At 28.1% G+C, this 18,640-nt stretch overlaps 1 protein-coding gene across 4 annotated transcripts in view; it reads left to right on the forward strand.

Annotated features, from left to right (window-relative positions):
• LOC113378688 (gelsolin) overlaps positions 1–18,640 on the forward strand; it is a 30,309-nt gene that overhangs the window by 1,853 nt on the left and 9,816 nt on the right. For 2 of the 4 annotated variants that reach the window (XR_003367213.1, XM_026619243.1), the window contains exons 1-3: positions 729–873; positions 5,791–5,905; positions 11,775–11,908. Coding sequence is in view for 3 of the 4 variants with exons in the window: in XM_026619243.1 (XP_026475028.1) it covers positions 5,803–5,905; positions 11,775–11,908 (237 nt within the window). In the remaining variant the exon portion in view is untranslated. Of the gene's footprint in view, positions 1–728; positions 874–5,790; positions 5,906–8,739; positions 8,867–11,774; positions 11,909–18,640 lie in introns of those variants that run through there. The other 2 variants (XM_026619244.1, XM_026619245.1) reach the window with 2 other exon arrangements.

Below are 18,640 nucleotides of genomic sequence, written 5' to 3' on the forward strand. Positions count from 1 at the left end.
TATATTGTCCGGTGCTTAGGTCTTAAGCGATCGCATGCCATTTTTTCCCTAGCGCCACCCCCCCCTCGATTTTTTTAACTGTTTTTACAGTTTGTAATTAAAATTACATGAAAAATTACGTTAATTTTTAATTACTATTCAATAAGTATTCTATATATTAAATATTTAGAAAAAAGATAATATATTCTATTGCATTCAATTCAGGGTAGGATCGGCCCTGTAAATTGTCAAAAACAATTAGTAGAAAATACCCTGTCAGTTTATTGTTAATCAACATCAGGCAGAATATTATGATGCGAATTATTTTTATTATTGTTCGCTTATACAGATAATACGTATGTGAAAAAGCAGCTTCGGTCTAATTAATTCAAGGAATAGCGAAAAGACCCATTTATCATATTATGTATAGCAGATTTATTGGCATATTGGCAGATTACGAATGAATACAATTAATGTTGGATTCAATGTTTATGAATAAATACCAGGGAAATGTGATAAAAACAAATCAAATTTCTGCATGATAGAATTTGAACCTTGACATGGCACGACACGACACGACGCGAATCGACTGCTTCAAAGAAGTTGATCTTGGTTTTGTAATTCAAAACATTTATTTGTAAGTGTCATAATCCAGTACATACATTTATATACGAAAACACTGATGTACTATGTATACAAGTTAATGTGTGCACTAATATAGGAGTTAATATATAACGGGTCGAGATTGCTGAAATTGCCAGTTCAGTTCGAATCGCCGGTCCACTTGTCAAATTCAGAGCATTCAGACAACTTGATCAATTTCTAGTGTGTTTTCGAATTCTTGATTTACCTTTTGTGATAACAACACATTTCATATTGAGGAAGCATTAAAGCGTGAGTTATTTAAAATAATTTCATAATATACTTCAATATCACTAACAAAATAGTAACTTAGGTAGTTTACTATTAATAATAATAAATAATAAACAATAGTATTTTAATTATTTAATGAACAACAATATAAGATCAATCGCGATCCTTACAATAATACAATATTTTTGGAAATATCTAGAAATATCAGGAATTTAATTTTAAGTTCACTTTTTGATTTATATGTAATTAACTCTTTTCTTATTTATTTAACTTAATCTTTTCTTAATTTTAACTGTAATCTTTTTGTACCAAAACAATGAGCAAAGTCACTAACAAAATACATAAATACGTAATACAATTTTGGTAAGAAATTAGTAGATACACCACCCCGCATATATACTAGAAATAAAGTCTTTTACATTGATATGCCAAAAATATTTAAAATTTAAACTTGCGTTCAATGAAAATTTCTTAATTTGTTGGCGACAAAATAAATTTAATTTGTATCGCAACTTTTGAAAATGCTATGTATATAATTTATTCTAATACATTACAATTAGTTACAATTATTTTTTTATTCGGCAACAAAACTAACAAAACTAGAAAAACCAGACAAGAAGATATGTGAATTCATTCACACAAAAATCATTTGGTTTTGAGACATAGACCTTATAACACATTTTATTTTGGCTATTGCAATTCGGAAGAAAATTTACAAAATATATATATATATATATATATATATATATATATATTAGGGTGGTCGTTAATATGGATGTTTTCGAATTTCCTTGCTCCCAGAGGCTCAAATGCTTCCAAATTGATAAAAAAAATCTCTGAAAGTTTTAGCTCCTGATATTAATTTTAAGATAGTCTGCACTCCAACTAGTTTCTAGGTTCTTCTTCTTAAGTAAATACTTATTTTATAAAATATATCATAAAAATGAAATGAAAACCAAACATGATGAACATGAAAAAAGCATAACGACCAATGGTTCTGTTAAAAATTTGCCAAAATTTTTTATCACTAATATTATCCATTATTATCCATATACATTTTAATTGGTTTTGAGAAAAGTAAACAAAGAGAGAATACAGGCTTTGAATTTGTATATTTTTTTGTTTCTTTTTTTTTTTAATTTTTGATAAAAAATTTATATTAGTAAAATTGAATTTAGTAATTATTTATAATTTATTTTGAATAAGAAATTTTATTAAGTGCCTCTTATTTGGAATTTTTCGGTATATGGTCGCTAATAAGGATAAAACTAGATAAGGTAAATAAAATGAAACTGTCAGGTACCTCAAATCAATACAGAAGGCGTTGAATTTGTATATTTTTTTATTTTTTTTTATTTTTTGACAAAAATTTTTATATTAGTAAAATTGAATTAATTAATTATTTATAGTTTATTTTGAATAGAAATTTTATTAAGTGCCTATTGTTTGGATTTTTTTATATGATCGCTGAGAAGGATATAGAAGGTAAATAAAATTAAACTGTCAGGTACCTCGAAACAATACAGAAGGCGTTGAATTTGTATATTTTTTTGTTTTTTTTTTTAAGTTTTGGCAAAAAATTTTATAATAGTAAAGTTGAATTTAGTAATTATTTTTAATTTATTTCGAATATAAATTTTATTAAGTGCCTCTTATTTTGAATTCTTCGGTATATGGTCGCTAATAAGGATAAAACACGATAAGGTAAAAACTGTCAGGTACTTCAAAACAATACAGAAGGCTTTGGTTTTGTATATATTTTTTTGTTTTTTTTATTTTTTTGACAAAAAATTTTATATTAGTAAAATTGAATTAATTAATTATTTATAGTTTATTTTGAATAGAAATTTTATTAAGTGCCTATATGGTCGCTAAAAAGGATAAAAGACAATAAGGTAGACAAAATGAAACTGTCAGGGTACTTCAAAACAATACAGAATCCGTTGAATTTCTATATTTTTTTTGTTTTTTTTTTATTTTTTTGACAAAAAATTTTATAATAGTAAAGTTGAATTTAGTAATTATTTATAATTTATTTTGAATAGAAATTTTATTAAGTGCCTATTGTTTGGATTTCTTCATTTCTTCGTTATATGGTTGCTAAAAAGGATAAAACACGATAAGGTAGATAAAATAAAACTGTCAGGTTCCTCAAAACAACTATTTAGACTAAAATTTCACGGGAATATCTTCCTTTTTTTATACTGGATCATAAATAAGTATATCGTGTTCATATTTTATTGTTTTATTTTAATATTTTATTTCTTTCTGAAATATGTATTATTACTAAAACCGAATATAACGAATTTATCAAAATATCAATAACTTTAAAAAAAAAATTTTTCCTTAATTTTATATTATTTAATGTCGAGCAATAAAATGTAATTTATTTGTTTGTTGACCTAAGTTGACTTGCTTATATGTAGATAAATTTCATAACCGGTTTTATACATTTTATGTCGTCTACAATTTTATAATTAAGCTTTCAATTTTAATTAATACTAATTTAGCGTTACGTTGAATAACTGTTTTTTTTTCATAATCTAAATACATGTACTAGCTGGCCCGGCAAAAACGTTGTTTAGTCATAAAAAATATTTCTAGAATATTTTTTGTAGGTATATCTAAAACTAATTAACTGGTTCTGAATGTAGAAGTATGTGGTATATAAGTGCAAGGGGCAGCTAACACAAATTAAATTAATAGTTTATCCACTGAAACGCATGTAACATATGTGTTCCTGGGACATATTAATAGCCTTTGCAAGTGCCAGCCTAATCTGATACTGATTTCATTTAAATTGAATTAGCACATTTTGTTACCCAAAGTTTTAATTATTTATTAAATTAATTAATTCATTTATTTCTGAATACGATCATTCATTTTTGAACTATACAGTGGCATGTCTAATGAATCATGTGAGGTTTCAAAAACTCTGTAGAAAATTTTACAGTTTTGGCATATATGTATTTGTATGGTACCTAGTTTCCCTAGTTTCAAAAACGGTTGTATCTTCAGATTTTGATATGTTCTCTTTCTGCAAACCATTCATATGCACTTTGTACTGTGTTTGCACACCGGGAAATATATGTACAATGGGATAATTTGACGTATCTAATTTTATCGGTGGTAAACATTCTGTCGCCAATATCTAAGAATTGTTTTAAAAATATTTCAAAGGATAGAGGGAATAAATTCAAGCTTTTTTATAGGCTCTTAATCAGAAAAATCAATCAAAATTCTATGAAAAACCTTAAAAAAAGATAAATGATCAGTTATCGAAATGAAAGGTGATTGGGCTACTAAAATTACTATTACGAAACAGGGGTTTGAGGTATGAGAGTGAAAATTTAGGGTCGAAAATTTAGTAATGGGTTTGAATACATATAGGGGCAATACATCAATTAAAAGCTTGTAGGAACTTATAACATTTTTATTGTTTCCATACGTTTCCACACATTGTTTTGTGCCATCTTCAGTGGAATGTAATTGTAATATTCCTAATTAATTCCTAATAATAATTATTCACAATTGCACTACTAAAACAGTTCTTGTCATTTTAAATCGGAACAATTATATAAATTTTTAGGAAGAATTTCTTGTTGTAAGGAGCACATGTTGCAAAGTCGATGTCCGATGCGACTATATTATATACTATATAAATGACTAATATCAAACATATATATTTTTGTTGCAAATCTTTGAATAAAAATGAATCGCAAAATGTGTTGGTAAGCGCATAACTCAACAACGCCTGGACCAATTTGGCCAATTCTTGTTTTAAAGTGTTCGTTGAAGTCCAAAGATGGTCCTTACGGCGAGAAAAAATCGAATAATTGCCGGGAAAACCCTAAAAACAGTCCTTTTCTTTTTCACATTCAAACGTTAGTATTTTCATACTTTGCCATCGGATACGGAATATTTACTCAAATCAATGAAGCGTTTTGTGTCTGAATTTTTTTACTGTGCTCCAATTCGTGTAATTAGGTTTATTTTACTTTCAAGTTCAAAAGTGAAAATAATTCAGACACCTTAGCCATTTCCCGGGGGAATGTCGTTTCTCTCAGCGGTGTAATTTCATTTTTTTTTTAAAAATAACGCCGGATATCGATAAAAGAACTAATTATAAGAAAAAATTGTTTTATAATTTTTTTCAAAAAGGAAAATACTTATTTTATTTAGAGCAGCAGTACGAGTACATTTAAGATCTATATGGATGAATGTATATACATTTCGGTATAGACTGTAGTGTAAAAAACATAATTATTTTTAACTAATTGGTAAATATCAGTATAGGTTATTAAAAAAATGGAACTTTTGAAATGTAAACATAAGTACAGGACGTCTGTCGGGTCATCTAGTCCTTAATATAATGAAACGTAGTTTAGAATGCTGCAGTGAAAAATTGGTTTCAAACATACGCAAATAGTCGAAACATTTGTAATTTTATTTATTATAAAAATCTGTGCCTCCAAAATACATTTCTTGCGTTTCTTCTCGGCTATCTCTTTTAGATCTTTTATGACTCTAATTTTATATGATAATGAAATAAATAAAATAATAATTTCTAATTTATATTTTTGTATCCCAATAAATTTGTATATGTTTTGTAAGTAGATAAGTACATATTGTACTGTATAGTTTATAACCATATTCTGACCTTATACAATGAAACTTATGTTATCATTTCTAGTAACTTTTCCTCAAAACATAAAATCATGAAAATAAGAATTTATTTATAATTTATATCTTCGATAAAAATGTTTTGCTTAATTTTTCAGATTTTTTGTGAGTCATTTTCTTAGACCTATACATATATTTATTTGTGTTTGAAACGCATAGAATAAATATTATTCTCATAGCTATTACTATTGCTTTTGTAGGTACATCTGTATTACATATGAACGGTTGTGTAAATTGAAATTAATTTTGTTTCAGCTTGTTCGCAAGATGGGGACAGTAACAATTTACATGTCTATACTGATGTTATTTGCTGCCTGTGTTCTTAATTCAAATACAGCGAGCGCTGCTACAACTGGCAATAGGAGACCAGGTAAAATATCTCGTGTGACATAAATAAATGTTATCACAATAGTAAAACTTAGTAATAAATATATTTGTTGCTCGTCGATCTATAGCTCAATTTAATACTACTTGGAAATAATTGGTATGATACACATAAAATCTCTCTAAGGTGGTTGTATTACGCGCATGTCCAGTAATGTCCACCTTCGACATATAGCATGCTAACACTAGAATGATGGAGTGAGCCAATTTGACTAATTTGCACTTTTTATGTCATAACAATTTCAAGTCATTTTTTTAAAATATTTTTTTGTTTTTTTTTATGGTACAATAAAAGTATACATTTCTATTTCATCCTAATCCCTTACCCAAATTAACTCTCAATCAGGCGAAATAGGTATACAACCAACCTCCGTCATTCTAGTGTTAATAAGTGTTACTGCGCTTCTATTCTAATTAGTTTTGAACAAACGTGACTATTTTGGAGTATTTAGTAAGAAGTAAAAGATTCTGATCAACATATTAATTATTTTCGCATTTAAAGCATATAAATGCGAATATATATGAATATTATTAAGCTATTCATAGATATATCTTTTTGTACCTAATATTTATTGAGATATTAATGAGTTCAGATCATACATTTTTTCAAAATTATATAATTTACTGAATTATAAGTAAAATTATAAAAATTAATATATATTCTTTTTTTTTTGATATTTTTTTAACAGCAATCAGAACCTTTCGTCCTATGAATTGTTGGGCTGAAACTTCTTCTTACTTCGTATTTTTTAGATGGTAACCCAATGGTTAATCCATCCGTATATGATGATTTTTGTTATTAGAATTAATCTAATAGAGCTGACTTTTTATTGGTGCAGCAATGCCGGGCAAGGACTATTTTCACTTGGAAACATATTGCTATCTATATTTCCAAGTGAAAATCGTTGTCAGTGCTGCTTGACAACAGGCTGCTCGAAGTGGGTATCGAACCCGAAACCTCTGATTCAGGTCCCGTCGCTCTTAACCGCTTACCTACGGGCGAGCTCATATATATTCTATGATTTCATTTTTTTTGCACAATTCTTTGAAGTCCGCCTTTCGAAGATTCCAAATATGTAGATAATCGATCGACAAATATATAACTATGTATATTATAGGATACTATGATACTTTTTAATCATTCAAGTTCAGAATAAGTCGCGCTATTTAGATCAAACGTAATTCACATAATTTGCTAAAATATTATGTAAATTATGTAACATTTCTAGTATTTCTTTACTCAAATATGCGTTATTAGTAATTAGGATTACTTTAAGGTAAGTTACAGTAATCGCAAAAAATCGAAAATGAAAATGTTTATATATCTTTACGTTTCAGAGGTTTCGGAACATTTTGGCATGTATGTATTTTAATTAATAAAAATGGTTGCAGTATGTGTGCGGATACAAATTTTTGTCGACTATTTTGAGAACACGGATCAACCGATTTCAATAATTTAAAGAACATTCGATTCGTATTGACGGGGAGACCTAATGATTTGTTTTTGGCAAAGGCAGGTCCAGCCGTTACGGGACAAAAAATGCAAAAAATTGCTACTCAGTTTTTGAGAGAACGGAGTAGCCGATTTGAACTTATTAAAACACATTTTATTTGTATTGACGAAAGGAAGAACTGATTAAATTTTTGCAAAGGCATGGCCAGCGGATTCGGAGACCTAATAAAAACAGTAAAAAAATGCAATTTGGCGGTCAAAAATGATCATTAGACAAATGCATATTAAATTACTTTATAGGAATTTTAAAAGTACAAATTTGTTTACATTTCTATAGGCCCTCACCAATGTTTATCCGTTTGACAGCCACGCGGCGCTTGCGCGCTTCGATATTTTGATAGTCTAAAATTTTCAAAAAAAAACTACAGATTATTAAAAAAAAACACTAGTTTAATTATTTAATCGAATATTTTATCTTATATTTCTGCTTTATCTACTTTCCAAATGAGAAGTTTGTTTCCGCCAGAAACGTAATAGTATGTGTGTGTGAAGAAAAATTTGACCTTTTGACGACGTTTTCTCCAAAACGGCTGCAAAAAATTTAAACATTATTTGATGAAACTCGATATTGGACTAATTTTGTAAAACGATCTGCCGATTCGTTTGTTTAGGATTTGTAGAACAGCACAAAATGTTTCGTCAACGTCTCGTCAAATTTGTGCTAATAATTCTCAGCAAATTTAAAAACATTTAAAAGATATTAGGAATCATGTTGATATTAGGAATCGTGCACGATTCGTGCTGAATAGTTTTAGGTAAAAATCAGCCTGACTGCTACTTCGTATTTAATTTTTATTAAAAACTAAAACATTATTTTCGAAATAAATTGGTGAAATTTTGTTTAAATAGCTAAATCATAGTTTTTGTTATTCAAGTTGGTTATTTACTTGCAACTTGCCTAAGGCTAAATACCTCTTAACATTAGTAATGAATATTTATACTTGAGGAACGCTTTCAATATGCACTTTATTGGAATCTTTAGTTAATAATTTTCAGCTGTAAAAAAATAAAGACATTGTTTTGGCAATAGTCATTTGAGTGTATAATACCTTATCATTTGGAAAATCCGACTAACAGATTCCATTAGGTTTATTATCATTGTTGTATACGAGTACACTCGTACAGACAATGCGTTTTATATTATATGTATCGTTTATGTATTATACATACAAGATGTGCCGTAAAAATGCGTCATGTGTGATGTACGCGAAAATAACACCGTATGTTGACTCACAAAACTCACAATCAGTCTACATAATACATTTGTCAGTCGCAAACGTTGAGCTTTCTCAACTCGCGTGACTTCCTCGTAGTCATAGTTGTTTGTTTTTCGTTTTTATTGTTTGAAATATTATATTACAATTATAACAATTTCTATTCATCATCCAAATTGTGCAGTGTTTTAAGCAGACCTAAACTTCAGGGGTTTTTAAAGTAAGTTTTAGTAGGTTACTTACCCAAAATGTCATTTTCAGACCAAACTTGTTGGTAAACAAATAATTATTTTTTGTACTGTTACTATATAGCATTATGGGTTATAGCGATTTGAACGGATAATTATAATACTGTCTTTTAGTCACAATCAGTCATCATTAATTTTTTTTAATGCTTTAAACAAAATCAGATTTTTGAACATTTTAAATTTTTTGAAGAAAATTACATTTTATCAAAAATATCTGATAATTTGATGTGAATTTGTTTAATGATCATTTCTGACCGCCAAAATCGCATTTTTTATTGAATCTCTAAAGTTTGTAAGTTAACTTACAAACTTTGGAGATTCAATAAAAAATGCGGATACAAATTTGTATCCGCACACACACATACATACATTCATTTAAAAAAAATCTTTATTTTCGATTTTTTGAGATTTTCGTAACGTACCTTCCGAGAAGTTATTAATTGATTTATTTCTGAATACGGCCATAATTTTTATTTTGTACAGCAATCAGAGTTAGGTGATCTATAAGGAAAATCATTAAAACTTAACAGATCTGTATATATTTTATTTTAATTATGGTCTCTATCATGATTTTCTTGTAAAAATACTCTATTGTCTTCAAATTCCTCTCTATTGCTTACCTTTGTTTGTTATAATATTCAGATATAAGCTATACAGATTTTTTTTATATTTTATTTTATTTTATTACATTTATTATTTAATTATCTTGTCTTTCTGTTCTTAGTTTTTACCGACGTAATTTTGTTATTGTAACGAATTAACATATCTAACATTGATTTACTTAAATAAGAAATTCAATATGTGAAGCGTTTATTTTTCTTTCACATATCTTCTTGGCTGACTGACAATAGATGAATCATGAATTAGTTGTACAAACATTTCCCAACCACATGTGGGAATTCACAATCATTTTCGATAAATTAGTCCAGTCATTATAGTAAGTTCACCTCGGATTCAAGTTACCCAGCTGTAAGTCTGTAAATACTTGTATATTGACACCCTAAAAGTTGTCTCAAAACCTACATATGGTAAAAACACCCTACCAAGTTTCTTGAGCATTTTTTTTAACATTTTGTAAATTATTTACTCCTGCGTATTTTGTATAATCTTTTTATTGAGAATTTTGTAAATACATAAACACATCATTCCAGTAAGTTCAATAAAGTTTATCAGCAGTTAGAGGCTCCTATGTTCCAAGTTTTCAATGTCGTTAGTACAATTAGTTAATCCACTTATTCCTGTTATATTTTTTTCGTAATAGACATGTCATAAAATCGAAGTTATTGCTTCTAACACTTCGTCATTTTAATTAATTTACGTGGAAATTAGATAAAGCTTTTATTACCGTTTATATATATATATATATATATATATATATATATATATATATGATTTAGTAGTTAATTTTGATGTTGAAATATATGAGTGAGTTCTTGAGGGCGATACATCAAACAAAGAAAAGCCAAAGATTTATAAAATAATCTTTATTTCCAAACGTTTCGACATTCAATTTAATGTCATCATCAGTGGATATTACATGCCTCGCATGTATCAATACATGCCTCGGTACTAGCAAAGTACAGAAGTCGTGGCAGAAATTACATAATTCTACTTACATTTTTGTTCAATAAAACTATCATTTTTCTGTTTACATGTATCAATACATGCCTCGGTACTAGCAAAGTACAGAAGTCGTGGCAGAAATTACATAATTCTACTTACATTTTTGTTCAATAAAACTATCATTTTTCTGTTTACATCATACAAAAAAATTATATAAAAAATGCATAGTGCTGACAAGTTAGTTGTATAAATGTTAGTGCCAATCTCTAGTGCTGTGTACACTTCTCTATATGTAACCAACCAACGTAATATCCACTGATGATGACATTAAATTGAATGTCGAAACGTTTGGAAATAAAGATTATTTTACAAAATCTTTGGCTTTTCTTTGTTTGATGTATCGCCCTCAAGAACTCACTCATATATATATATATATATATATATATATATATATATATATAACCGTTTTTTATTATCAGTTTTTATTATTAAACAATGCGAAATAAGAAAATTACACATTGAATTAGATCATTTCTGTGTTACAAAATAAACACTTTCTAAATTATGCCTTACGATTTGATAACTTATGTTTTATTATCTTTCATGATAATTTAATGTTACTTTCTAATTAACTTTAAACAATCAAAATCAAATTATTAAAACTAGTTAATATAATTATTATTCTATCGGCTTATTTATATCTTAAACGGTCGACATATGAGAAATCTTAATATCTTCTGATGTTTAGCATTTATATCTAAATAAATTTATTTTAAGAAGATTTTCATTAAATCTTTGGTTTTGCACTAGTATGCATATTGTGACGAATATAGGTTGAAGCCCCTTTCTTGGGGTGCAATGACTGCCAATGATTATATTTTAGCATTGCACTCCCCATTACGAAAGAGTTTACTTCAACTCCTTAACTCGACTTCTATGGACACCCTGTAATTATCGGTGAAACGTGGCATAATCTAACTACACGAATGAAACAGAATGTTCTTACTATACTATTTAATAAGGCCTTAGGATTACAGGTGTGAGGGCATGACTGTACCTATGTACATAAGAAAAAATACTACACATATTACACAGTATAAGTTTTATATAAAGTTGAATAGTTTTTTATATGCAAAAGATAAAGTGGGATTTTCGCACTAATCCTAATGATATTGAGTATTACTCTTATTGTTCCAAGATACTGATACAAGGTATATGATCTATACTATAAAACACAATTTTAATCGAAGACCAACGAAGCGTGATTAGAAATATTTCAATAAACATAAGTATAAAAGAATTTGTATTTTTTTTCAGCTAACCCGGTTAGCATTCTACCGGAACCAGAAGCCGAAGATAAGGCCGCTAAAAGGACAAGACCTCTAAAAGCCATGCACGAACAATTCGCCAATGCTGGTACTACCAAAGGCTTGGAGGTGTGGCGTGTAGAGGTTCGCATATTTTTTCAATGAAATATATTTTTTATTTAAATCGTCTTCCATAATTTTATTTTTTAACATTAATATAAAGTTAACTAGTGGTGCATGGCATCGTGCTTTAAGGCAAATTTTTAAAAGATTTACTATTTTTTGGAAACTTTGTAAAAAAATGAGTACGGAAGAGAATGATACAGAAAGATGGCAAAATTTGAATATTTTGAAATTTTGGAAAAAGCCCGACTTTTTTAAAATATCTAAATTTACTTCATATTTTAGAATTTTATAAAAATATTTGAATTTTTTTCACAGCAACCGTGCTACATAACCGTTTTAGAGACGAAATATCGAAGCGCGAAGTAATTATAAATCTTGGTACAGAGCTCATAGAAATGCAAACAAAATTTGTGCTTGTTATTAAAATATTTATAAAACATCGGATAATGTGATGAACATATATTTGATGTCTAATGATCATTTCGTCAATAAAAGTGAAATAGTTTTTGAATCATTCAAATCGAACACCGCCTTCTGCCAAAAACCAAAGTACCATTTTTGTACTTTTTGCCTCGTATCTTCGAAACGACAGCACCTGCCTTGCCAAAAACTAATCAGCTCGTCTTCCCGTCCATAGAAAATGATTCAAATCGGTTGATCAGTGTTCACGAAATCGTCGATACATATACATTATTTTCTAAGGTATGTCAAAATAGTCGGAATATGGCCAAAATGTTCGGAAGTCTTCGGAAAGATATATAAAAATTCTATCTTCGATTTTTGCGATTACTATAACTTACCCTACGGAAAGTTAATTATCAATCATTTTATATATGTGCACAACTTGTCCAATTATCATTTATTTCTTATTTTCTTCATTAGTATCCAAGATCGGCCTAAATACCTTACAAAATTTTAAATTAAATATTAATAGTATAACACTCGAATAAAATTTGGTTAACACTATTCGATTGAACGTGACATATAAATTAGCGAGAAATTATTAGTGCCTAGTAGTATAGTCAGTAATTTTTTTTATTATCTTTAATTAAGAAAAAAAAAGACGAATGAGAACTTTTTAATGAGAAATAAATATAAAATAACTATAAAGCGTCCATGTGATCTAAAAGCGGCTGCATTTGAATTAAAAATTCCAGAATTACATGCATTGAACCATAAACATATTAAACTTTTAAGTTTAATCAATAGAACTGTAAATCATGCAGCGTTAAATAACAATCATCATTATTTCTAGTTCATAAAATTTTCTAAATCTAAATCCCATAACATCAAAATAATGTTTTGAAATGCGAAACGATTCTATCGAATGAAAATCTATTTTTAGCAGTTTATGGCCAAAGTCATAATAAGTTTAGGATATTTATTTTAGTTATAGGTCCTTACTGGGTAGGTCGATGCTTACAAATCACATTTTATAATTTTATTTTGCTTTCATTAAATTGCATTTCGTTTGAAATCAAATAAAATATATGCTACTTTACTCTTATAGTGGATCTTTTCTCTATATATACATTTTATAGCCTCAAAGCATGATATTTATTATTCAGCTTTGAAGTATATAGAAATTTATTTGCAAATTTATAGTAATTGACATCCTGCCAAATCCGTTTACTTACAATTTGTACTCAGCTGATGGACGGTTTCTGATACATAACTAATTTTGGTTAGATTATGTGTATGGTTCAGTTTGGAATTTAATCACTTAAATACTGAAATGATTAAAATATCGTATTACTATTTACAACTATCGAACTGAATTTTCAAGTCATTATTAACTAGTACAGCTGATGATTGCATTAAATTTTAATTAGTTTACATGGGCATATACCTGTACATTAACATTAACAGTAATACTATTAAAATAGGATCTTATTTAACTTAAAAGTTTCTATTAGGGGCCCTGCCCAAAAAAGCATCGAATGAAACATTGTTGTTCTAGTTCTGCTCTTATATGCAATTAATATTTTCATAATTAGCCGGTGATGATTAAATTCTGTAAACAATGATTTTTTTAGCTTATATACGTTATATTTGTATTATGTCTATTATGGCAATAATTAAAAATATTGATTTACTTTTTTAGGTATATGAACTAACTTAATTTTAGATAAGTTAACTAATTGGGACCTTCTGATTTGCTATACTCTAATTAAAATATTTTGTTTAATTGAATGTACCTTGCAAAATACTCTTATGTTTGTGTTATAAAAAATATTTTCATTTTTTGGTTAAGTATATAAAAAACTAGTGGTGTATGGCATTGTGCCTTAAGGCATATTGCAGGAACTTCCCTTGCCAAAAATTAAATTTTTCAAAAAAGATTATTATTTTGAAATATTTTGAAAATTTTGAACTTTTTTTTCAAAACAATCGCACTGCTTTAGCAGCATAGAGACCCAATATCGAAGCGCGTAAGCGCCGCGTCGCCGTCTAACGGGCAAACGATGTTCGAAGCCCATTGAAATGTAAACAAAATTGATACACCTTATTAAAATCTGAGTCAACTGAGTTACCGTTTTTGGCACTTTTTGCCCCGTATCTTCGAAACGGCTAGACCTGCCTGTGCCAAAAACTAATCAGCACGTCTCCTTATTAATAGGAATCGATTGTTTTTTGAATAATTGAAATCGGATGAACCGTGTTCCCGAAATCGTCGACAAAACTTTGTATCCGCACATACACACATACACACACACATACATCCATTTTTTTTAAGGTATGCCAAAATGTTCAGAAACCTCTGAACGTAAAAATATATACAAATTTTCATTTTCGATTTTTTTGCGATTACTATAACTTGGCCTACGGGAGTATAGAAAAATATAAATAAGTAGACAGATATTTCTATGTTTTATAAAAAATGTATTAAAAATTATAATTTCAAAACTATAAAAAAAATGTCATGACATAATAATTGTTTTTTTTATCAAAAACTCATGGCCTCTTTTGATTCCCACATATACTCCCTGGAACTCCTATGAATAATAGTTTTTTCCAATCTTAAATTATAAAACTGTTATTAGGTCGTACTAAAATAAAAAGAAGCAGAGCGCATTCTGCTTGGTTAAAATAATCCATTAAGGTAACAGTAACACAAAATTTATTGTTTTAAACTAAAAATAGAAATTTATCTGGCAAATCAATAATATGAGATTTTATGGCCGCTAAAAATAAGCATCATTGTCAGTTTACCACATCGTAAAAATCTAAAGATAATACTATATTTAAGAATTTTATGTTCACTAATGAATGATTTTGAAAATTATTTCGCATACATTTCTTAAAAATCATTTTAACAAAGAAACATGGGTAGTGCTCTGTGTTCAATCAATCTTTTTAATTGAATGTAATATAAACAACTATATTGATTGATTTTATACCTTTTTACCAAGCAAAAATCAACTTCATTTATGGGAACTTCTAACCAGTTTAGTGTAGTGAAGCGAAAATTTTAAAATGTAATTCAATTGTCAGGAAAATAAGCATTTAACTAATTTTGTGCTAAATGATTATTTGACACATGACAAAGAATTTGAAATATGAGGTCAAAAATTTATACATGAAATTTTATTCAGCAGTTTCACTGATATTAAATTCTTTGTGAAAGGATCTTTCGTATACCTATATTTTTATCCAAATAAAATCAATATCTATATGGAACATTTGTGTTATCTTTTTTCACAACCATCAATAAAAACCGCCTTATCAGGCTTTTAGTAATATCAGTTAAATTGCCAACTTATCTATCAATGAAAAAAATCATAACACGAATTTTTTTATTAATTTGGCCATGCGAGAAAAACGTATCAATACATTTTTATCAGTAAATCTTTCCTCACTTAATTTTTTTGCGAATATTATCATAATATCTTAAAACAAAGTTAATAAATAGTAAGTATATTTCGTTTCATTACCCAAATGAAAATATTGATTCCAGTTCACGTTTGCTCTGTTATTCACCTAAGCAGCAAACAGACAAAATTTTGGAGTGTAATAATAAAATCCTTTGTTCTAAAAATTCTTACCACATTCAAAAATATGAGTATAAAATATATGTATTGTTAATTTTTAGAGTTTTGAGTTTTCAAGACTGCACAATAAAAAGCGGTTTTCTCTTTAAGCTTTAAATAAAAATTGCACAATACAAAATGTTTTAAACATGAACAAGGAGACATTCCATTTTCCATCTTTTGAAATTGTTTACAATTGCTATGATAAATATATATATATATATATATACAAATTATATATATATATATATATTATAAATTAATTACAAATTAGTAAAAAATGCAAAGAAATTACACATTTCTTGAACTATATTAAAAAAAACTTATTATATTTGATATGTATTATTTCTGCCTCTAATTATTAAATTTAGAGTATCGACACCACTAGGTATAAAAAAAGCCTTAAGATTTTCGTTCTAAAGTAAATTTTGCTTCCATTTTTTATATTTGTTCCATTTCCTCAACCCATTCCATAACAATTCAATTTTTCGGAATAAACATGCCATTTTTTAAGCACTGACTCCCCATTTTTTATTTACTCGCATATATTTTGTTTATATTTTTTAACAAGTTCCCTTTCAACTAAATCAGCTCGCAATTTTTCGTCAATAATGCCCAATTATTAATTTAATCTTTCGCAGGTTTGAGCTTATGGGATTGAACACTAAATAATTTCTTTTTCAATTCCACGGTAACTTCAAACAAAGAAAAAATTGAATAAGTAGATTAAGCAATGAACAGAGCTGTTATTTACTAATTTGTAGAGTTATTAATCGGTTAATTATTTCTACTGATATTACATTGCAAAATAAATGTGAATAAATGCTTTTTGTGTCTCCGTATTCCTAGTTAAGTTAGATTGTTTATTATAATTAGTTAAGTATTCTAGATTTCATATAAATAATTATAGATTTTATATAAAAAAATATAAATATTATATTAAAAATTTAATTTCCGAAACTCGTTTAGGCGCCCCCTTAGGCGTTCGCCCGCATTTATATATATATATATATATATATATATATATATATATAATAATAATAATAAAATGGTAGTCTGCCCGAAGGCAGGTCCATGGTTTGAGAGCCACCACATCAAATGATTTCCTTGCCCTTCATCCCATTACCACTATTCTCTATCCCCATTTTTTTATTTCATGTATTTTCGTTTCCAAACTTCTGATTCCATGCTTCTTGATCATGTGCTTCGGCTTTCAGTTCCCTGTATTTTCTCTTCTCGCGTAAGTCGTCAATCGTCTGCATTCTTCTCCTTCCCATTCCTTTTGTTCCTTCTATTTTACCCTCGACGACGTCGTGTAGGAGGCACTCTCCATATATATATTAGGGCAGTCGAGGTAGTCACATCCATGGTAACAATTGATGCAAAAACTCAGTTTTATTTCGATTAAACAGCTCCAAATACTCTTATAAATACTCTTGTAAAATCATCAACTCGTTATATTATATTTTTCGCCAAATATGAGTTCGCGCGGCACCCATTTAGCACATAGCTTTTTGGTATTCAAATATTAGTAAACGATATGTCCAACACGTTCTATTGATATCTTTAGGGTGTCAGCTATATCAAGCATTTTCACTTTTCGGTTTTCCAAAACGATTTGGTGGACTTTATTATGTTTTACGGTGTAACCACCACAATTAGCCTTCAAGAAAGTTCGGCGTCGTCAGTGTCTGTATGGTCACAATTAAAGTCAGCAAACCACTTCTCCACCCTTTGCCTTGATTTGGCAGAGTCCAGATAACACTTAACAAGCAATACTATGGCTGTGATGGTATTGTTACCCATCAAAAAGCAATCATAAATCAACAAACAAAATTGCTTTGAGTTCATAGTTTTGAAAAACTCAAAAGTAGCGTCACTTGAACTTCTGTAACTTGTAAACTAATCGTCAGATTGTCATGAAATACATTTTGACATATATCTTCTTAAAGTTGGTGCTTTCTACAAATCATATGGCTTATTATATTGCTACATCATTTATGCGTCATCCTACGGATTTGAGTGACCTATTCTATAAAGCGAGAGGTTTTTTCAGATGGTGAAATATTAAGTTAAAGTTTTTCTCGGGCCCTGATTTGAACCATCTTTAGTGCATACAAATAAAGTAAAAAAAAACACAACAAATATGATATACCAATTAATATAACAACAAGTTATATGACAATATTTTTTAATAAATATTAAATTAATAAAAATAAAAATAAATGAAAAGATTTGTAAAACTCTTCTCATTGAAACGTGTTATTTATTTGGAACTTGGCTAAACAAAGTTTTAGTTTTCAAGTCCAACCTATAATCCTTTAAAACAGTATTAACAAAGTTGATTCGACAATTGTGTTACGTAAATTGGTCACATGTTCAACTAGATCTGTATTGTTCTGAGCAACTTTAGCGTGACAGACAATCGTCCTTCAAAACGAATAAAATTAGCAGATTGAAAATAATGAATTTCTTTAAAATTCTATGAATGATAAAAAATATTTAATATTAAGTTATATGCTATATACGATCAACTTCTTTCACTATTCATAACTTATGTAAATTATAAATATGTATATACTCACATAATAAACAAGTAAAATAATAAGAATTTAATTAAATGAAAGAAATTAAATAACAAGTTTTGACATTATGATCGGTTTGCTGCACATATACAAATATCTTAAATAAATCTCAACTATTTTTATTTAATTAAATA

The sequence above is a fragment of the Ctenocephalides felis genome, unplaced genomic scaffold (assembly GCF_003426905.1).
Source record: "Ctenocephalides felis isolate EL2017-DRISC unplaced genomic scaffold, ASM342690v1 CF-g0.4_SCAFFOLD_01886, whole genome shotgun sequence".
Lineage (NCBI taxonomy): Eukaryota > Metazoa > Arthropoda > Insecta > Siphonaptera > Pulicidae > Ctenocephalides > Ctenocephalides felis.